Genomic DNA, 22,423 nt, shown 5'->3' with positions numbered 1-22,423 from the left:
AAATGTGCAGGCCTTCCTGAGTGGTGGCGATGCATCGGGCGAAGGCCAGGCACGACTGCGAGCGCTGCTTGTCGACCAGGTGGGTGTCACTGTTTCACCCAAGAAGGGATAAAACAAGCATCTCTGACACCTGCGCAGGTGCACGTGCTGGAAGGGGGCCTCTCTCTGCACGGCCGGCTGGCCCCACCCGACCTGGGTCCCCTGCAGAAGCGGCTGGTCGAGCGCCTCGGTCAGCTCCAGCAGTGGGTGCGGGGAGCCTCCTCCGCACACGGGTAATGTCAGATGCTAGTGGAAGTGTAAAATTGATTTGGGTCAGATATGTATAGTGCAAAGGAACAAAGGTAAATGCTGACAAGCGCAAGCGCTCATGCTGCTGTGTGTTGTCTCATCATGGTTTGCACTCTTGAACGATTAAACGTTACGAACAACCAACTCGCCCCTTCTTGGCTCTCAGGCATAGTGGAAAGGGAATGTAGCTGGGTGAAAGAGTTAAGAAATGTGAGATACAAGTGGTGCAGGCTAGGGTGGGGTACAATCTTTTTCGTGTTTTCAAAGAATTCTTTTTTAGTGCATTGATGTACTGTATACGGCAAAATCTCATTAATTTCAACTTCGCAAGACCAAAAACATGTTCAAATTATCGAATAGTTCCAAAACATACTGACAAGAACTGCTTGCATTACGTTAAATTTATTTGGCAAAGACTGAGTCACCTACCTTTTAAATGATAACAATGTGACAATGTGTTACAAGTGTTAATGCGCTTTTATTATCCCTAACTGCATGCGGTCAGCATGGAGGTTATCCAGCCGGCCCTAGCCCCAACCCAAGCACATAGATCACCAGACGCCGCATGAGACACCGCGTCCAGTCCAGTCAATGTCCCTGTCCAGTCTGCCTTCTGCATGCCACCTGGATGTCCATTCCGTGCCGCTGGTTACCGACACAACACCTCAGCGGCGCTAGTTACCACCACAACACAATGACTGTTTTTCACATTACCATCAATGCTTTTGCACTGTTGATACAGGCGGTGCCTCTACACAACTAGCCATTGGTTGGGACTGCAGTGACAGTAAGACATTGAATGCAAAAAAACAGCGCAACAGACAAACACCGAAGCAGAGAACCACAGTACAAGTGCTGACTCACTACTGAAAGCTTATTCAACGGAGGAACACAAGATATGGAAAAATGTTTTTCATTCAGTGTGTTTCACCAGCTCGCCCATTTGGTTGCAGTGTTGAGCAGCAAGACTTGTTCCATTTCCAAGTTGATGAGGGTTGAATTAAAGAGCTTTTAGTTGCTATTGTCGGAGGTCATGTGGAACAAAGAGCTACTACCATATTCCCACTTCCTCCGGCTGCCTTGCTGGTCATGGCACCAGTTTGATTGTACCCAGCATAATCTTCTCTCCCCATTTTTGAGGCAGCTGTGACCACCTTACCATAGTGGCATTTCTTTGGCTACGGGCCGGGCACCAGTCCACCCAGGTGTCCATAGTTATCCGTAGTGGAACTGACTTGCATACAGAGTTTTTATACATAGACTTGTTTGGACCAAGTAGTGCATTTCAATTGAAGTGGTTGAAAATTGGTCTGCTACTGGTTGAAAACGTCCTTGGCACCAGCTGTCGCCATCTATCGCTTCCCCGAGGTCAGCTACGGCCAATCGCCAAGAACTGCGCATGCACAGCTGGGGTTTGTTTTCAGCCAGGGGAGCGGCCTTGTGAAAAAGACGGATTAGCAGGCTTGCTCTGCACCGGGCTCATGTGAGCTTCATTTTCAGTTCACCCAGACCTGGCTCTGCATGCAGCAGCAGCAGATCATCCACGTCATCAGGTGGACTCCTACCTCCAGCACACGTGAGTGGGCTCACTGGTTGGGAAGGCTTCTATGTCAGTGTCATGATGCTGCTTGATGTCAGGGTTGTTCTCGCCACAGAAAATAAGTAAAACCTGTTACAGTCACACTTAGGGTTACTCCATCTTAGATGTTTTAGTTGCAGATCTGAAATAGTAACTGAGCAATTGCAGCAGTGTGGTAGAAATGGAACATCCATCTTACGTGCAAGAGGGCCGTTGTTTAAATCCTGGTGCTGCGCAATTCCCCACCGGAGTAAAAAGGAAAAGGAATCCTTGTGGAGATGGAATTGCGTAAACAGTTTTGGGGGTGTGACTTATCCGGTGAACACCTCTGGAAATCCACTCCCTCACCAGAACAGGATTTGGCCTCCCTGGTGTAGTAATTGGCCACAACCTCTTATGAATAATCAAACAAACCCACTGCCCTCAGCCCCAGCAGTTGCGAAGCAAATGATCAAGGTGGCGGTCAGATCTGCAACGCAGCAAAGGGGGCTAAGAATCTCTAGCTCTGGACAAGCCGCCATTGGAAACTGACCCTGGCAACATTTAATGCTAGAACCCTAGCTAGAGAGGCTAGTTTAGCAGTACAGTTAGAGGAATTAGAGAGTGTGAAATGGGATGTGATAAGGCGTAGTGGGGTTAGGAGGCCAAATGAGGCATATACTGTACTGAAGGACGGCCATGTCCTGTCTTATCGAGGTTTACCATATCCAACTATAAGGCTGTGCAGCAAATGTGCATTGAACTGTGAACGGTGTGTTCTTGAAATATGAACATATACAATTTTTTTGCTCCTGATTTTTGCTCTACGAGTCAAAGATAATTGATGCAAACTTTCACTTGTACCCTCTGCTCTGCTGGCAGCTTAAAAAAAAGGGTATCTTGAGGTGAAACGATGACGGCTCCTTTTCAGAAGCCCCATGAAAGGTCGGGGCTATATTTATTCTGCTTTATTCATGGCGTGTGTAATGCTATGCACTAGTGTAATCATCGATGTAAGAAGAAAGAACAACCACATCCCTTCGGTGGGATCCGAACTCACGACCTCCGAAATTTACGTCCGATGCTCTATCACTGAGCTAGGGCGACAGCTGTTTAGTCTTCCACTTTCTGAGGTGTGTAGCCTTTCCTTGAGAGTGTTCGCTCGTATATCACCCCAATTCATAGTGGCGGGTACGAATTGTCATCGCAAGTGTCAGGTTCTGCTTTGCGCTGAGAATTTCTGAATATTTAAGAGGTTTCAATAGTTTGAGTAGTGCAAGTGCAGCGTGAATCAAATCATTTAGCAAATACTGTTGGAAAACTATTTCAAGTTTTGAGCATTTGTACACCCCTACCCTTTTTCTGATGTCGGGTGAAACCGAGCTGCTCTCTGCAAGCGGCTAATAATAATTGGAGGGGCAGAGGCAGTGAAAAGGGCTTCAGAGCAAGGCTAATGGCCTCAGTTTGTGAGGAGCTGGACAAATGAGGAGCCAGTCTGTGCCCATAAGTCGGAAAGGAGAAGGAAACAGGGATGGAGCGCATTTGGCAAGCACTCGCAGATTATGACTAGCAGATTACCGGTGTTGCTCAAGAGGAAAGTATACAACAGTTGCATCTTGCCTGTACTCACCTATGGGGCTGAAACGTGGAGGCTAACCAAGAGAGTTCTACTTAAGTTGAGGACAACCCAGAGGACTATGGAACGAAAAATGGTAGGGGTAACATTAAGAGATAGGAAGCGTGCAGAGTGGGTCAGAGAAATAACTCAAGTTACCGACATTCTAGTAGAAATTAAGAAGAAGAAATGGACATGGGCAGCACGTGTCGTGCGAAGAGAGGATAACCGATGGTCGCTGAGGGTAACAAACTGGATTCCAAGGGAAGGAAAGCGTAGCAGGGGGCGGCAGAAAGTTAGGTGGGCGGATGAGATTAAGAAGTTCGCAGGGGTCAAGTGGATGCAGCTAGCACAGAACCGGGTTAAGTGGAGAAATATGGGAGAGGCCTTCGCCCTGCAGTGGGTATAGTCAGGCTGATGATGATGATGATGATGAGATTAAGAGGTTCGCAGGGATCAAGTGGATGCAGCTAGCACAGAACCGGGTAAAGTGGAGAAATATGGGAGAGGCCTTCGCCCTGCAGTGGGTATAATCAGGCTGATGATGATGATGATGTGGTGGTGTTCCTCCTCCACATCAGTCCTACAGTTGTCGCACGCATCTGCCGATACATGCCCAGATGCGCCATGTCTCATGTGCATCTTTTTGGAGTTAAAGTAGTTGCCAATTGGCACCATTTTAGTGAGTGCTGAAGTTTATGTCTGACAAGCAGCTACAAGGACAGGCAGTTGTGCATCGGACTGACTCTGTGCAGGATGACCCCTGGGATGCAGTTGGCAGCAGTCCTCCTGGTGCTCTGGCTGAGGTAAGGGGTGCCCCTGCACTCGGCAAGCACTGTTTAAAAGTGGGGGCAGAAAGAGCTGCTTAGACTTAGTCTCCAGCCAGAAGTGCACAAATGTGTCACGATTGCAGTTGCTTTTTCCCAATTGCGGGCTGCGTATCTGCTGGTAATCGAAATCATGGGCCGTTAGCGTCTCTCATTTCTAGGAAAAATGTAGAGAATAGCAATTGGCTCATACTGGAGAATACTGCGTTACTTGATAGACAGGGGACAGGTCGACCACAACTCCACATCTGCACAGCTATCATATCTAGCTCCTCCTTTGAGAGCCACAGATGACATGTATCTTTTTCTGCTGACTCAATTAAAAAGGCTTCTACGATTTCTCTTTCGCTTCTTTCCTTTTGTTTGCCTAGAATTTCAGTCCTGTGGAAGTGATAATGTGTGTGATCACACGCATGATTGATGTGTTTGTGATTTGACGAGAATGCTATATGTACATGTTTTGTCGATAAAAATAAACAGTTGTAAGTTTGCGCTTCATTTGTGTGTTGTCTTTCACCTGTCCCCTGAAGCGCAGTATCTCCAGTATGATTAACCAACTGGCCCTCATGTTTGCATTATTAGCAATTGGCTCACAGTGTACCACGATGTATATTTTGGCTATGTGCAGTTTCAACTGTGACACAAAGTGATGTCAAGGCACAAAGGGTGGCATCTTTCACACTTTACAATTGGGCACAGAAATAAGATCCAAACTCTGCTTGGAGCTCTTTGGTCAGCTCTCATATAAAGCGTTACACATGCAGGGACAAACCTCCTTGTGGTGAATTCCTCTGTGTTACAAACCTTCTCAGTTCCCCAACATGACATCCATTTAACTGTGTGTATCAGTCAACTCCCTGTAATAAGTGACAAGCCTTCACTAAGAAATCAGAAGGGCAAATCGAAAGGAAACCTAGTTCAAACAAGTTCCTTCTTTCTTTGAATCAACCAAATGGAATGCCTAAGAGATGAGAATTAAACACTAAGAAGAGGTTTAAAAATGGATACGTAATGCATTGGAAGGAAGCAAAGGAACCAGTGCAGTGAGATGAAATGGTACCCGTCCAGGCCTACATGTTTTATTACACAACATTAAAATGGTTACAAGCTGTGACATCAGCCTTTTTCACTAGATTGCACCAGTAATGCAAAAAACAAATGTCAGCCTATTATAGCAAAACAGGCCACGGAATACAACAAATGCAAACACAAGTTTATAATAGGATTTCAAAGTGGGCTTGATGTTTGTTTTAGATGAATAACTGAAAGGTTCATTTCTTTGATTTCTTTAGGCTGGCATTACACTGATATGTAGTTAGTGTGGTACTGTATATACATTGGCTTTGCTTGCTGTCAGCTCATACATTCAACATTGCAGTACTGAAAGGTTTTAAAGAAAGCTATTTCTTTGTTGTTCCATATTTTAACTTTGATTTTGCATTTGCTTCGTTGTTTTTCGAAAAATTCCAAATTTTTCGAATACGAAGCGAATATAAATCCTTAGTTCCAAGCACGGAGTAAAATAGACAGGAGCCCCGACTCCGCCCTTGGGAAGGGTAAAATTTTGCTACATCGGACAAAGCTTGGTGGTAGATCCGACAGGTGGCACTAGGATTTATCACCGACCGACTCATCGACACTGCTGAAGCGTGCTGCCGCCGCGCCACCGCTCTGGCGTCTGTGTCTGTCGTCTGCTTCCTGTCGCTGCACATCCATATCGCCTGCATCGCCATGGGAATACATTCGAACCCGGATATATCGAACTCGAAGGGGATCGCGAAATAGTTCGATATATCGATAATTCGATATACAAAAATCGGCTTGTGACGGCACTTACGTTGCCAAAAAACGATACCACATGTGTCGCGTAATCAATCCACTCGCATAATGAACCCACCCTCCACTTTTGCACCCGAGAATTTGAAAAATAAAAAATGCGTTAAGACCGGCTCGCTCACATGCAAGCGATTGAGCGATCTCAGCGACGAGCGGCAGTGACAGAGCGAAAAATTTCAAACTTGTTGGAACTGTGTTCCTCTTGCCGCTCGAGCTACCGCGACATCTCAATACAAGGTTTCTGTGTCGCTGCGGCAGAAATCGCGAGCGTTTTCGCTTGCATGTCGATGGCGCGCGTCACTCCGTTTCGGTCGTCGCGTCCACAGCTCATTTCTTGGCAGCGTGCCAAGATGCTGCGCAGCGATAACGTCAGGGCGCATTTATCTTTTTATAGCTCCTCCGGTGGCAGGGAGCGAACTTGGCAGAGTGCCCGTGATGGCTTGATTGCACAAGCCTGGTTCATCACACCGCGCTTGGGGCGGGCGTCATGATCGCAGTAGCAGACTGCGTGCTTCCGTTGATTCATACATGCAACGATAAACGGCTCCCGCCAAGAAAAAAAAAAAAGCCTGCCGCTTCTTAATGTCCGCAGCCGCCATATCTTACGCTACGTCGCGCATACAGCACAACAATAAGAAAGGATGACTCTCGCAAAAAAGAAAAAAAAAAGAAAAGCAGAGAGAGCTGCCGCTTCTTAACGTCCGCAGGCGCCATAGCCATGTCAGCCGCCGCGCGCAGAGGGTTCGCAACACACGCTGGAGAAAGCGTCCGACGTCTGTCTGAAAACGGGCTGAGCTGGCTTGGCGCATGCGTAGCGCGTGCTGAAGGAGAGAGATAGCTCGGCAAAAGAATGGGCACACCCACGCACATGGCTTGCAAACGTCATGTGTTGGCGCGCAGGAAACAATAACTGCAGATGCGCGCTCCTTTGGGGAAAGGGTGCGGCGCTGTACAGAACTGTTCCCTCTCATTCCTTCCGCGCGTGGCTTGAAAACGTCACGCGGCAAACGGCCAAGCGTGATGCGATCGTCTTTGGGGAAGGCACACTTTCCAGTGCGTGGTGCGGAGTTCGATATATCGAACGACCGGTGAAATTGAGTTCGATATATGACACGGATTTCCTATACTTTTACATGGGATTTTCAAGGGAATATTCTGTGAGTTCGATATAACCAAAATTCAATATATCCGGTTTCGATATAACCGGGTTCGACTGTATATCCCTTGAAATCGTGTTGTCTGCATCTTCGACTGCACTCAGGTGTTGTCTGTTGCCTATCTCTGGCATATATCTCTCGCCTGCTTCATACAGCTCACCTGCCGCGCCCCGCTGGTCACTATGCAGACAGCGCGCTTTACGTCTCTCTATTTTCTCTTGTGTCCTGTGGATGGAAGCGTTGTGAGCATTACGCGATGCCAAGTTCAGTGTCTGGCGCCTGCACGTTGGTGAACAGAGACCGAAGTGAATGGTTCTGGATCAGTTTAGGCCACCCAGGACCCTTAAATGTGCGCTCACATCGCACAGCGCATGCATGAGCTGCATGTTTATTAAATGTCGGCAGCTCAAAGTTGTAGAGGCAGCATCGGTGGGAGAAGGATAATTCATCGCCAAGTGAACAACTATGGCTGTAAATGACTGAGGCCTTGCAACGTAAGAGTGAGCAATTTTTCGGCCTTATGTTCGAAACATTGCTATATATAGCTAAGGCTGTGTAAACACACACCTGGGAAAAAGTACTTTAATGCAGAGCCATCGCTGAAAGCTACTGTGAATATTCTAGAAGCTTATTTATTTCAAAAAGGAAACCGGCCACTACGTGTGCACTAATGTTCAGCCATCATACAAGAAGAGCCAGTTGCTAAGACACTAATAGACTAATATTGTCTTGTGCAGTACAAGTGTCGTTTCAAGTTTTCCCCCTTATGGCGAGCGAACAGCTTTGGGTTCTTGATTTTGCTGAAATACGATTGTGCCCTTGACTAGGTGAGCCCATTTTCCTTCATCAAGTAATACATTTTCTTTATAACTGTTGTGGTGTTTTAGGCAAACAAATTCATCCTTGAAATGCCGAGAACACGCAGTGTGCCTTTGAGTTCATTCTCGGCCAATCTGGGGAATATTCCGCTTCCCCAGCTCGAAAACCTTGGAATCAGATGGCGGCCGAAATCAGGGGACTTACTTTTTCGGTTCCTTTGCCGTACCCTGAATTAAAGACAACGAAAAAACACTTCATCGCTTACCCTACCGTTCGCACATAAAAAAAAAAAAGAAACAGTGCACAGTATGCGCTCCTCCTGTGTCTGCCGTGCTTTCTGCCGTACTGTCTGTGTACTGGTGATCTTGCTGCATTATTTGCCGTCTGCATGCCCCTCTAGACTCATACTCAAGAGAATACTCAGACGACAAAATAAAAACGATACTGGCGAAGCTTGTATTAAAGTTTTATCTTAAAATCAGATTCAGGTGCGCGTACGCGCAATGAAACCACAATTCCACTTGTGCGTTTTCCGGCTAGCAGATGACACACAAAGCTACCACTCCATCCGCTCATTGTGCGCGATGCTCTCACGGTCGCTTGGATCGAGCTCTGGGCCATTTCGTTTCGCAGCACTGTCGAGAGGTGGCACACTGATTGGTCTCTTTCTGCAAGGAGGATAAGGAGAGGAGGAAAGCGTGACCAAAGCCGCGTCGGCGAGGAAAGGGGAGCAGAGGGAAAGAATACAGCGCGAAGCTGAGCGCCGGACACGGGCTCGGCGTTCACGTAGCAAAATCGGCCTACGCTGAATGCATTGCAGCGCACCAGAGTCGGCGCTCCTGTCTTATCTTACTCCATGGTTCCAAGTATCGAATAATCAAGGGCGGAAAGACACATTTAGCCACTCCAAAACATTTATTTGAGCATCCAAGAGCGTAAATAAATACAGAAGGGGTGTGTGGCTGCGCAAAAAATATCACAATTCTGCATACTATTTATAGAAGAGTGGAAATACTGCCACAGAAGAAGCACAGCATTGATTAAGGCTAGCTTGCCATAAGCACAAAAGCGCATTGCTGGCATAAACATTAAGCGTTGTTGTGAAGAAAAACCACATGGTCAGGCAGAATTAGTACCTTTTAGCTGAAACAACTTGTCTAGGGCTGTATGAAATCCTGTAGTACCAGTCAAGTTGGAAGGATAATGCAGCATTCCAAAAATGAGGGGTATTTGAGCTTAAAGCTATGAATAAGTCCCTGTACTGGCGGTAACAGTGACTTGAAAGAATGGCTTGAGCATTTCTATGTATTCAGAAGCCTCGTTCTCACACTGCTGTTGTCCGAAATGGCACGGTCCACATTGACCGGCTCCTTTAACTCCAAGAGACGAGGCAGCATCTGTTCTTGCGAGTACGTTTTGCAGGCTAGTTGGTGCCTAAGCAGTCTGTTTTTTTGCGCAAAAAACACGACACAAAAGAAACGAGGTAGACAGGACAAGCGCTTACTAACTCAGGTTTTTATTGACGGAACATTTGCTTAAATACAGCAGCTGCTCTTACCAACAAGGAGAAGAAAAGAAGGGACTTCGCATACATACATATCAGATCAGCACAGATCCCATCATCGCACGAGTGAATGCATGCTTCGAGTTTTAATTCTGCGCAAGATAACTGAATTATTTTTTTGAGAGCAAAATTGAAGGATTGCTGACACACGAGTTACCCGATTTTTCTATCTCATTAGCCTCAATTATCTCTCTTCCAAGTTGAGTCTTGCACCGGCGCACTACTGACGTTTTTTCGAGCGCGGTAGTGCAGTTGCGGCAATTCCGAATATGGTCAATCATTTTGCTACCTGAATTGTTCCTGACATCTCTAGCGTGCTCCCTCAGCCTATCATTAAGGCACCTGCCAGACTGGCCAATATACTGCTTACCACAGGCAAGCGGTATCGAGTACACAACGCTCTTTTTACAGGCCACGAAGCGCTGCTGGTGGCGCTTCGAACAAGCGACGCCCTCCTCCTCCGAATTCACTCTCTTGCAGATCCTGGAGAGTTTTTCTGGAGCGGTAAAAACCACTCTAACACCAGCCCTAGCACCGATCTTCTTAATATTATGCGAGATTCCGTGAATGTACGGAATAACCGCCACTTTCTTCTGGTCAATTTGATCGGGCATGCTGGCTGGTTTCTTCAGCAGGTTCTCGGCCGTTGATGCCAGCAAGACCGGTTGGCAACCTGCACTTGAAAGGCGCTGCAACTGGATGTCAAAGCTGCGTCCTACCAAATGTAGGCAGGACTTGCTCAGAGCGTTGGAAAGGCACGATCTCACAATGCCTCGTTTTACGGCTTTGGAGTGTGCCAGCTCGGCACACTCCAAAGCCACACTGTCATTCGGCACACATTGTTATTTCTCATGCTTTTACCGGCCTCTCTGTTTACGTTCAGCAGAATTTATTGCAACCACATGTTGCTGTGTACGTTCCTGCGCTCTTGCGCTCCCCCCGCCCTCTAAAATGGCGACACGCCCGCTTTAGTTCTCTCCAACCCCACAGGACTCGTTCAGGCATCCCGCCGTATCGGCTGTCGCGTAGGTTCGCGGGCGGCGCGCCCTTCTTTAACTTGCGTTCGGACTCCTCTGCTTTTTTTTCAAGCACTGTCCATATTAACCAGACAAAAATACATGGGACCAAGTGGGGCGCATGCATTCTTCCCCTGTCCATTGTCCAGACAGCGAGTTTCCATATTAACGAGGCATAAATACATTGAAAAGGTTTCGTTCCCAGAAAAACTGTCCATAATTCGGGTCGTCCATATTAACGGGGTACGACTCTATACGATTCAGCACAGCAGGAGGCGAGCCATTATGAAGAGCAAGGAGTCGGCTAGACTCGTCCGAACATCGGGCTAGAGGTGTCTAAACGGAACTAGAAGTCAGTGTGCCAAAGAGAGCAAAGAAGTGCTTTTTAAACAGCTAGATAAGCGTCGTAATGACGACGCGACTAGACCAGCTCGCTTAGCCTGAGGCGGTGAATCCATGACAGTCGAAGACGATGCTTCAAGTTCGGCGACTCTGAGGCAGCCACAGACAATGCCTAACCACAAGCGAATCCTAAGAGTAACAAGGAAGTTGCTTTCGCAGCACCATTTGGCTAACCAGTGTTACCTACGAGCCAATTTTTTTTTTAAAGCAGCTCTGTCGAGCTCACATGTCTGGCATGGTCAGCTGACCTTTCTCTTATACACCTGCAGCCATCTTTGAGTACTTTTTCATTTCGGTCACATGCAGTTTCAAATGGTTGGCAAGCGGCATTGTCGCACCCGTAGGCATTTGAAGCACTCTGCTGCACATCGTGCACTCTGCCGTGAATGGCGATGTCTTCACAAAGTATTTCCACATGACACTCTTTCCTTCTCGTTTCAGCATCGTGTCTACATTGTTTACCCGTTTCGCGGATGGCTTTCCACAACCTTTGTCCGCTATGGCTCGAATCGGTCAGATGCGCAGTTGCAGGTACAGTCGAAGACCGATGTTTCGGACACCCAGTTTTTCGGACATGCTTGATTATTCGGGCTTTTTCCTGGAACAGGAAAACAGGTATGTCCTGACCCAGGACATACCTTATAAAGTCAATGTATTACGCTGCTCAAAATTTCGGACACTCTAAGGAGGTTTATTCGATTTTTCAGACATTCCAAGCGTCAGCCGGGCCAACTGCCACACATTTTGAGCGGTGTCGCCGCCATCTTGTTTGTTTACTTTTTCCTTCAATAGCCGCGAAACCGATGCCAGCCTTGCGTGCCGCTCTTCAGCTAAACTGACGCTAGATCGAGGCTATATTATTTGCCTAGCAGCTTCTGTTTCCCAGACAAGGTCATTGCCGTCACTGCTCACCGCCGGAGCGCTTTTTCTTTTTCTTTTAGTGTGATCACTTCGGCCGCCTGTTCCTGTGTGTGTTTGCTGTGCGTTTCACGTGCGTTGCCAAGCGTAGAGAGTAGGCCTATCCGTGGTCGTGCTGATGCGAGAACTGCGTTCTGTCATTGTGGCTCGCGTTTAATTGAATCGGCTTCAGTTTTTCAAGAAGCTGTTTCTGGATTTTATAAGGAGTTTTTTTTTTTTTTTTTGCATGCAAGACTACTAGATGGGCAAGACGGCTCACTGTAAGGAGCGGATCGGAGTGGCTCCACTCACTAAATTGAACTGGCTCACTTTAACGGCTCATTGACTCACTTATATCTGTAGAGGTGAGTGGGTCGCTCAGGAAGAGCTGGATCTTTTATATATATTGAAAGGGGGTGTTTACTGTCCTTTAAAAGGGGTAATAGCCCTCTCCAAGTTTCACAGAGAACCACACAAGAGCACAGCCAGTCTAGGCCTCCACAAGCGAGCTCGAGCAGCGCAGCGGCACTTCGTCGTTCTTCTCCTTGTCATCGTGATATCCTCGCCTGGTTCATCTTCGTCTTCATAATATTTTCGCAGAGTTCACTACAATTTCCCCCGGAGCGAAGAGGAGCCATCCTGGCGACTTAGGGTGAGGGCAAGAGGAGCGGATCGTAGTATGTTTTGAGGCGGCTCACGTGCACAGTTTCGCGGCCGCGATGACGCATGTCTGAAGAGGGAGTGAGTGGCTCCACGATGTAATTCACAGGGGAGGTTTGGCGAACAATGCGGTAGGGGCCGTGGTACTCGGTTCGAAATTTTGATGACAATCCCGGAGGGGTGACAGGAACCCAGAGCCAAACAAGGGATCCTGTAGGGAAAACGTGTGGCGTCTGATCTTTGTCGTGACGATACTTTTGGCGGCCTTGCGATTCCGATGTTAAACTGCGGGCTAACTGGCGGCATTCTTCCGCATGTTTGGCAACGTCTGAAAGGAGTGTCCACTCGGAGGAGTCAGGACGATATGGTAAAATAGTGTCCATCGTGGACGATGCCTCATGCCCATAAAGCAGGAAGAAAGGGCTAAATCCAGTGGTTGACTGCGTGGCGGTATTGTATGCGTACATCACGAAAGGAAGAACAGCGTCCCAGTTGGTCTGATCAGCGGCAACGTACATTGTGAGCATATCTCCAAGAGTACGATTGAAGCGCTCAGTCAGCCCGTTAGTTTGAGGGTGGTAGGCTGTTGTTGTCCGATGTATGATGCGACATTCGGCCAGTAGAGCTTCAACGACGTTGGAAAGGAAGACGCGTCCTCGGTCACTCAGCAGCTCTCGCGGCGCGCCGTGGCGAAGAACAAAATGGTGTAGTAAGAACAGGGCAACTTCACGGGCAGTAGCGGCGGGTAAAGCGGCGGTCTCGGCATACCGGGTGAGGTGGTCGATGCCGACGATAATCCACCGGTTCCCAGAGACCGTGCAGGGAAGTGGCCCGTAAAGGTCAACGCCAACGCGGTCAAAAGGGCGGGCCGGGCATGGAAGTGGTTGTAAGGGGCCAGAAGCACGAGGTGTTGGTGACTTGCGGCGCTGACAGGCGATGCAGGAGCAGACGTATTTGCGAATATAGCCGTACATGCCGCGCCAATAGTAGCATTGAGAAATTCTCTGAAACGTCTTGACTACACCAGGATGGGCACACTGAGGGTCGGCATGGAAAGAGACGCAAATTTCTTGTCGTAAATGGCGGGGAATGACGAGAAGCCACCGTCGACCATCAGGCATATAATTGCGGCGGTAGAGAAGACCGTCTCGTAGGGCAAAGTGTGGTGCTTGACGGCGTAAAGTCCGAGAAGGCGCAGCGTTTGGAGAAGCAGACACGATGTCGATAAGAGATGCGAGCCACGGGTCTTTTCGCTGCTCCGCAGGCATATCAGTGATTGTTAGAGACGAGAGGACGGGATCAGCCGCCGAGGAGCAAACAGGTGCGATGGTTAGGGGAGAACGAGACAGAGCGTCGGCGTCCATGTGTTTACGGCCAGACCGATATATAACGCGGATGTCAAATTCCTGAAGGCGGAGAGCCCATCGTGCGAGGCGGCCGGACGGGTCTTTAAGAGAGGACAGCCAACATAACGCGTGGTGGTCCGTGACGACGTCAAACTGGCGACCATACAGGTAGGGTCGGAATTTCGTTAGTGCCCACACAATGGCCAAACACTCCTTCTCCGTAACTGAGTAGTTGCATTCAGCTTTGGAGAGGACGCGACTCGCGTACGCGACGACATATTCTTGAAAGCCATTTTTCCGTTGAGCCAATACCGCTCCGAGGCCAACGCCACTCGCATCAGTATGGACCTCGGTAGGTGCTGTGGGGTCGTAGTGGCGAAGGATTGGTGGCGAAGTCAAAAGACGGCGCAATGCGGTGAACGCTTCATCGCACTCGACCGACCACGCAGTTAAGTCACTGTTTCCCCCGAGTAGCTTCGTAAGGGGTGCAATTATAGAAGCGAAATTCCGCACGAAGCGCCGAAAATAGGAGCATAGACCAATGAAGCTTCGAAGTTGCTTGAGCGAGACCGGCTTAGGAAACTCCGCCACTGCGCGCAGCTTGGCCGGATCAGGGCGAACACCTTCCTTAGAGACGATGTGCCCCAAAATGGTCAACTCCCGGGCACCGAAGTGACACTTCTTAAGATTTAGTTGTAGGCCGGCGTCAGTAAGACAAACCAAAACTTGCCGCAAGCGCTCTAGGTGCGTGGCGAAGTCGGTGGAAAAGACAACAATGTCGTCCAGGTAGCAGAGGCAGATGTGCCACTTGAACTTCCGCAAGATGTTATCCATCATCCTCTCGAATGTGGCGGGCGCGTTGCACAAACCGAAGGGCATTACATTAAATTCATAGAGGCCATCCGGGGTCACAAATGCGGTCTTCTCTCTGTCACAGGCGGCCATTGGTACTTGCCAGTAACCGGAACGTAAATCAAGAGAGGAAAAGTACTCGGCACCTTGGAGACAATCAAGAGCGTCGTCTATACGCGGCAGGGGGTAATTGTCCTTGTGGGTAATTTTGTTCAGGCGCCGGTAGTCAACACAAAAGTGAACTGAGCCATCTTTCTTCTTTACTAGCACCACTGGTGAAGACCAGGGGCTTTGAGATGGACGGATCACACCACGTTTTAGCATGTCCTCAACTTGCTCATTGATCACGCGACGCTCTGTCGCTGACACACGATAGGGGCGCTGTCGAAAAGGCGTGTTAGAGCCGGTCTGAATGTTATGCGCGACTGTGGAAGTGCGGCCGAGAGGAGTGTGGGCGGCGTCGAACGCGGAGCGAAACGTCTGTAAAAGGGCCACAAGCTGCGTCCGGTAGGTGGAAGGAAGGGCGTCATCGATGGCGGTTCGGAAGAAGTTGTCTGGCAACGAATCAGGCGTCGGATCGGACTGCAGAGCATCGATGTAGTTACCACGGTTGGTCTCGGAGGCCTCCAGGTCAGAGAGAAGGTGGGCTGGTTCAATAGAACCGGGAGATTCCCCACGTAGTAAAGTAATCGGGCGCGGAGACGGATTGTAGATGAGTAGCTTCGTGAAGCCACCGTGAACATCGAGAACAGCAGACGGCAGCAGCAGGTGCTTGCGGTAGATGAAGGATGCAGACGGCGTAAATAGAACACTAACGGCTGACACGGCAGGACACGAAAGAGGCACAAGGGCACAAGCTTCTGGAGCTACGTCGACATCTTCAGCGATGGCGAGCTTTTGAGGACACACTGAACGGTTGTCGTCGTGCAGTACGTCGCACAGTGCAGAAAATTCCACTTCAGCTCGGGCGCAATCGATCACGGCGTTATTTTTGGACAAGAAGTCCCATCCAAGGATCACATCGGCAATATATATATATATATATATATATATATATATATATTGCCGCGAAACCTTCAAAACAGTATTTGTTGTTTTTTAACAGCCGCCTGCATGCGGCCTTATCACTGTGATTCTGGCACGCGTATCAATTCTGTATCCTGTGTTTGTTCATGCTCGTTGTCGCGATATGACGCGTTATCATTTTTTTTGTCGCGAACGATGCGCCGAGATCTGTCTCGAAGATTCCGATCACTTGCTTATGTTTCTACAATGTTCCAGGTTGTGCTAGTAGCAATTTGTCACATTATCTAGATTGTTCTGAGCAGCCTTTAAATTGAGCGTTGACGAGTGTGACGGGCATTCTTTGTTCGAGGATCGACAAGCATGTTTGTTGCTATCGCCACCGCCGCTGAGTTGCTTAGTTCTTTTACAGGCGCAAGTCAGCCCAATAAAGAGTTTCCTCAGTGCAATCACCCACTCTTCATCTGTGTCATCGACCTTGTCACCACCACGTGACAATATATATATACAATAGTAATAAAAGGTAAAATCAATTTTGGCTCTCATGTGACACAGCAAGCGGTGGCATTTAGCATTTTCACGCTGGCTCGCATTTTCTCTCTGTCTCTTTTTTCACTGTGCTTCGGCACGCTGGCTTCTTGACGCTTTGCCTTGTTCACGCGCTGTCAGTAAGGAGGCATTGGATGGCAGAGCAGCAACTGTCGTGTTTCTGCCAGTGCGATGCTCCTTTGTGTTTGATGCGAACGGCAGTTGTGTGACGAGCGCGACGGGCATATGGTCATTATTTCCCTCTTCTTACCTCCCAGTGACTTTTTTCACTTCTCCTCCGATCAGATGTATAATAGTTGTAGTCAGTGCTCTCTGTGTCCCCTTCTATCTTCGTCCTCGTTCTACGCTCTATTTCATCAAAAGAGTAGTAGTTGTTCTTTTCTAATTTTATGGCACATACCCACACAGGGGAATCAAAAAAGTAAACTGCACTTTCAATTGTCTTTTGAGACACGAAAGACTGTCTTCAAATGCTGTTGTTGCACCAGTGAACAATGCACGACCGATGAGTGTCGTGAGACATCTTTCGAACAGCAGCATGGCAATGAACTGCGCCATTCTTTGCTGATTAAGGCTACTTTACTCCCCCCTTCAGTATCATCGAGTGTCACACTATTACATATACAGAGCCAAAGGGATTGCCGTGGACCGCATTACACAGCGGACGAGTACGAGTACAGGTCCCCACTGGTTGGCATGGAACGAAACGACAAAACTAAGACCAAAAAAAAAAGTCAGGCACCAGCAACAGTGCACCCGTGGTACCCGCAGGAAGATCCGAAGGCAATGGGTTGGTTGTGACACTGACAAGGAAGGCTGGTATAATGGCTTTTTCGCTTTGCGTTTTGAAAAATCTCACCCAGCTACGACAGGCGAGGCTCACTGAACGAGAGAGAACCGACTTTTCAAAAGAACCGCTGCTCCAGCCATGTAGCAGATCTCCATCCATAGTACAAAAGCAATAGAACCACCTCACTCGTTCTCCAAAAGAATGGCACACCCCGCTCAAAAGACAGCCGAGGGCGAGGACATTATTGCGAATCTTGCGAGAAAGGGCAGGAGGTTACTTTACTTTCTCGCATCGCTAATAGCTGACGTGGAAGTCGCACCCGCCTGGGATGGAAAGGTTCACTGAACGAGAGAACCAGCAACCAGCTCTCCGAAAGATCTGACGGCTCCGACCGCTTCGATGGCTCCGCCGCTCCGGCTCCGGATCCGATGGCTCCAGCGGATTCGGCTCCGACTTTGCGGAGCCAAATGGCTCATCCACTCTTTAAAAGGAATGGCTCCGAAGATTCGGATCGCTCCAGAGCGGCCCATTCCTAGCTTTAGCTCTATCGTGCTGCAATAAAAGTATGACAGCATCGACTGATTGGTAAACATCGCTTGGCACAATGTTATTAACACATCACAGTAGTGTCCCCCTGGGCTTAGAACTCTCTGCTACAAGTCTGGTCCTGTCTTATCCACATGTCTGTGTTACTGTGTTGCAGATGGAAGGACCACAAGCTGATCCACCACCGCTGCCACCTCGAGGTAAGAACTGATAACTGATGAGTGCCTTCATCATCATCATCATCATCAGCCTGACTATACCCACTGCAGGGCGAAGGCCTCTCCCATATTTCTCCAATTAACCCGGTTCTGTGCTAACTGCATCCACTTGACCCCTGCAAACTTCTTAACCTCATCCGCCCACCTAACTTTCTGCCGCCCCCTGCTACGCTTTCCTTTCCTTGGAATTCAGTTTGTTGCCCTAAGCGACCATTGGTTATGCTCTCTTCGCACTACATGTCCTGCCCATGCCCATTTCTTCTTTATTGCCACTAAAACGTCAGTAACTTGAGGTATTTCTCTGATCCACTCTGCACGCTTATCTCTTAATGTTACCCCTACCATTTTTCTTTCCATAGCTCTCTGGGTTGTCCTCAACTTAAGTAGAACCCTCTTGGTTAGCCTCCATGTTTCAACGTGGAGTGCCTTCACTGGATGGGAAAGAACATGGGGCTGAAACGTGGAGCGCCTTCACTGGACGGGAAAAGAAAATGCAGCAATTTTGCCATGATGAAAAATGTTTCAGACGGCATCTTTAGCACAGACGGCATCTTTAGCGCTTGTCCCGTGTCCCGCCTTTTCTCTCGTGTGCGTGTGTTTTTTTTTGCGCTAAAGATGCCGTCTGAAGCTGAAAACCATCTAGCCCGTCTAAAAGTTCTTTTAGATGAAAAATGTGTACAGTCGAACCCGGTTATATCGAACCCGGATATATCGAATATCGAACTCACGGAATATCCCCTTGAAAATCCCATGTAAAAGTATAGGAAAGCCGCGTCATATATCGAACTCAATTTCACCGGTCGTTCGATATATCGAACTCCGCACCACGCACTGGAAAGTGTGCCTTCCCCAAAGACGATCGCATCACCCTTGGCCGTTTGCCGCGTGACGTTTTCAAGCCACGTGCGGAAGGAATGAGAGGGGACAGTTCTGGACAGCGCCGCGCCCATTCCCCAAAGGCGCGCGCATCTGCAGTTATTGTTTCCCGCGCCCCAACACGTGACGTTTGTAAGCCATGTGCGTGGGTGTGCCCATTCTTTTGCCGAGCTATCTCTCTCCTTCAGCACGCGCTACGCATGCGCCAAGCCAGCTCAGCCCGTTTTAAGATAGACGTCGGACACTTTCTCCGGCATGTGTTGCGAACCCTCTGCGCGCGGCGGTTGACGTGGCTATGGCGCCTGCGGACGTTAAGAAGCGGCAGCCCTCTGTTTTTTTTTTTTTTTCTTTGTTTTTTTTCGAGAGTCATTCTTTCTTACCGTTGTGCTGTACGCGCGACGTAGCGTAGATATGGCGGCTGCGGACGTTAAGAAGCGGCAGGCTTTTTTTTTGTGTGTGTGTTTTTGCGGGAGCCGTTTATCTTTACATGTATGAATCAACGGAAGCACGCAGTCTGCTACTGCGATCATGACGCCCGCCCCAAGCGCGGCGTGATGAACCAGGCTTGTGCAATCAAGCCATCACGGGCACTCTGCCAAGTTCGCTCCCCGCCACCGGAGGAGCTATAAAAAGATAAATGCGCCCTGACGTTATCGCTGCGCAGCATCTTGGCACGCTGCCAAGAAATGAGCTGTGGATGCGACGACCGAAACGGAGTGACGCGTGCCATCGACATGCGCGAGCGAAAACGCTCGCGATTTCTGCCGCAGCGACACAGAAACCTTGTATTGAGATGTCGCGGTAGCTCGAGCGGCAAGAGGGACACAGTTCCAACAAGTTTGAAATTTTTCGCTCTGTCGCTGCCGCTCGTCGCTGAGATCGCTCAATCGCTTGCATGTGAGCGAGCCGGCCTTAACGCATTTTTTTATTTTTCAAATTCTCGGGTGCAAAAGTGGAGGATGGGTTCATTATGCGAGTGGGTTGATTAAGCGACAAATACGGTATCGTGTTTTCGCATCGTAAGTGCCGTCACAAGCCGATTTTTGTATATCGAATTATCGATATATCGAACTATCAATATATCGAACTATTTCGCGATCCCCTTCGAGTTCGGTATCCGGGTTCGACTGTACCACATTTTCGAGATTCTAAGTGCCCCCCCCCCCTCTAGTTCAGCAAAATAATTTGGAAAAACAAATTGGTAGAGCTAAGCTTTGTAGCTTAGTGGATCAGGCAGCGTGAGCTGACTCGTATTTGCTGTCAGAAAGTTTTTATCGTCGGAAGGCTGCAGCCCGGCCAACCCATGGTTGGTCACACTTAGCCAGGGAACAAAGACAGCTGTTTTGCTGTCTCCATCCCGCTCTTTCTCACACCAACGATGCAGTGCTCTTCGCAGAGCTGTAAGTGGCTCCAGACTCGGCATAGCTGCTCAAGCGACTCAGGTAATGGGCTCGGCCACATCACAGGCCAAACCTCCAAATGGTGCAAGGAATTAAATTTCAAAACTGCGTAAAAAGAACAGAGCGAGAAACACAGGAACAAACACGAAGTGCAGATTCCAACAAAGAAATATGAAACAAGCGTCTCAGGCCTAAACTCAGGAAGACTCATTTATCCTTTAGCTCTTAATATAGGTGGTCAGTAATGACATCACCGGTCAGCATGAACGCCACTCCTGTCTTGAAACATAGGCATTAAACACCAAGTGACCCCAATGTGTTCCAGTGTGTGTTCATGAGAATGTGCTGGTTGCACTGACTGCAGTGCCACAGCTGTGAGCAAGTATGACTATGGCATACACATGGTTAGTCATAGTCATGGTTATTTAGTCTGTAGTCATGGTTAGTTGTAGTGATATTAGTCATAGTCTCGGTTGGTCATACCATGGCTAGGCATAGTCGTCATCAGCCAGACTATGCCCACTGCAGGGCGAAGGCCTCTCCCATAGTCCAATTATTCCGGTCCTGTGCTAGCTGCATCCACTTGACCCCTGCAAACTTCTTGATTCTTATAGCGCTGACAAAACACGACAGGAAGGAAGACACAAAAGGACAGAAGCGCTTCTGTCCTTTGTGTCTTCCTTCCTGTGGTGTTTCGTCAGCGCTATAAGAATCAAGATCATATGTACCAACTAACCCGTCAAAAAGTCCTGCTGCTGCAAACTTCTTAACCTCATCCGCCCACCTAACTTTCTGCCGCCCCCTGCTATGCTTTCCTTCCCTTGGAATTCAGTTTGTTGCCCTAAGCGACCATTGGTTATGCTCTCTTCGCACTACATGTCCTGCCCATGCCCATTTCTTCTTTATTGCCACTAAAACGTCAGTAACTTGAGGTATTTCTCTGATCCACTCTGCACGCTTCCTATCTCTTAATGTTACCCCTACCATTTTTCTTTCCATAGCTCTCTGGGTTGTCCTCAACTTAAGTAGACTCCTCTTGGTTAGCCTCCACGTTTCAGCCCCTGGAACATGGGGCTGAAACATGGAGTGCCTTCACTGAATGGGAAAGAACATGGGGCTGTAACGTGGAGCGCCTTCACTGGACGGGAAAAGAAAATGCAGCAATTTTGCCATGATGAAAAATGTGTACTACTTCCTCTAAGCAAGCTGTGAATAGTACTGGGGAGATCGTGTCTCCTTGCCTAACACCTTTCTTTATAGGAATTTTGTTACTTTCATTATGCAAAACTATGGTTGCTGTGCAGCTACTATATATATCTTCTAGTACTTTCACATACTACTCGTCTACACCCTGATTTTGCAGTGTCTGCATGAATGCCAAGGTTTCTACTGAGTCAAATGCTTTTTCATAATCATTGAATGCTATGTTATATTCCTGGTTATATTCTGGGCATTTTTCTGTGACCTGGTTGATGGTATGGATATGATCGATAGTAGAGTACCCTTTCCAAAAACCTGCTTGATCTTTTGCTCGATTGCAGTCTAAGGTTGTCCTGATTCTATTAGCGATTACCTTAGTAAATACCTTATATGTAACGGACAGTAAGCTGATCAGTCCATAATTTTAGGTCCTGAGCACGGCCTTTTTTATGAATTAAGATGTTTATTTTCTTCCATGGTTCCGGTACCATTGATGACACCAGGCACTGTGTATTGAGCGCGAACGCCATCACTGGAGCGAACGGCGCTAGCGTCGACCTAGGGGAGTAAGTGGGATCACGTGACTCCCCTTACTGCTGCTGAAGCAGGCGCTCGTTTGAATTTGTGCATTTTAAATGCTATTAGTCGCATTTATTTCTTTAGTTTTGGGTTGATATAGAGTGCCAGCCATGTACTTTTTGTTCTTGCATCATTGCTCAGGCTGCTGAAAATTTTAAATTAAGCTGTTGCTATGGTCCGTTACTGCTCTGCACCCGGACGTAAGCGAGGGAACCCGGCACAAGCTCTCATTGCTACCCGAAACATACGCTCACAGAAGATTTCTTAATCAAAATTTGAATAGGCAAATCAGCGAGTGATCATTCTCATGATATGTGCTACAGACATTTCAGCGAGTGAGATTTCATTCATATAGTTGGCGTTAAAGGTTGGAGAGCAGCAGAATAAACGGCGCGCGCATTTTAA

The 22,423-nt window shown here is 48.3% G+C and overlaps 1 protein-coding gene across 4 annotated transcripts in view; it reads left to right on the top strand.

The window, feature by feature from the left end:
- spg (dedicator of cytokinesis spg) overlaps positions 1–22,423 on the top strand; it is a 430,105-nt gene that overhangs the window by 375,537 nt on the left and 32,145 nt on the right. For all 4 annotated transcript variants that reach the window (XM_084607325.1, XM_084607299.1, XM_084607317.1 and 1 more), the window contains 5 exons: positions 11–79; positions 139–272; positions 1,789–1,864; positions 4,217–4,267; positions 17,903–17,945. In XM_084607325.1, the coding sequence (XP_084463451.1) occupies positions 11–79; positions 139–272; positions 1,789–1,864; positions 4,217–4,267; positions 17,903–17,945 (373 nt within the window). The remainder of the gene's footprint in view (positions 1–10; positions 80–138; positions 273–1,788; positions 1,865–4,216; positions 4,268–17,902; positions 17,946–22,423) is intronic.

This window comes from Amblyomma maculatum, chromosome 1 (assembly GCF_055883805.1).
Source record: "Amblyomma maculatum isolate TAMU_Amacu chromosome 1, ASM5588380v1, whole genome shotgun sequence".
In the NCBI taxonomy this organism is placed as follows: domain Eukaryota; kingdom Metazoa; phylum Arthropoda; class Arachnida; order Ixodida; family Ixodidae; genus Amblyomma; species Amblyomma maculatum.
The sequence above is the reverse complement of the archived record's forward strand: the minus strand, read 5'-3'. Positions and strand labels throughout refer to the sequence as shown.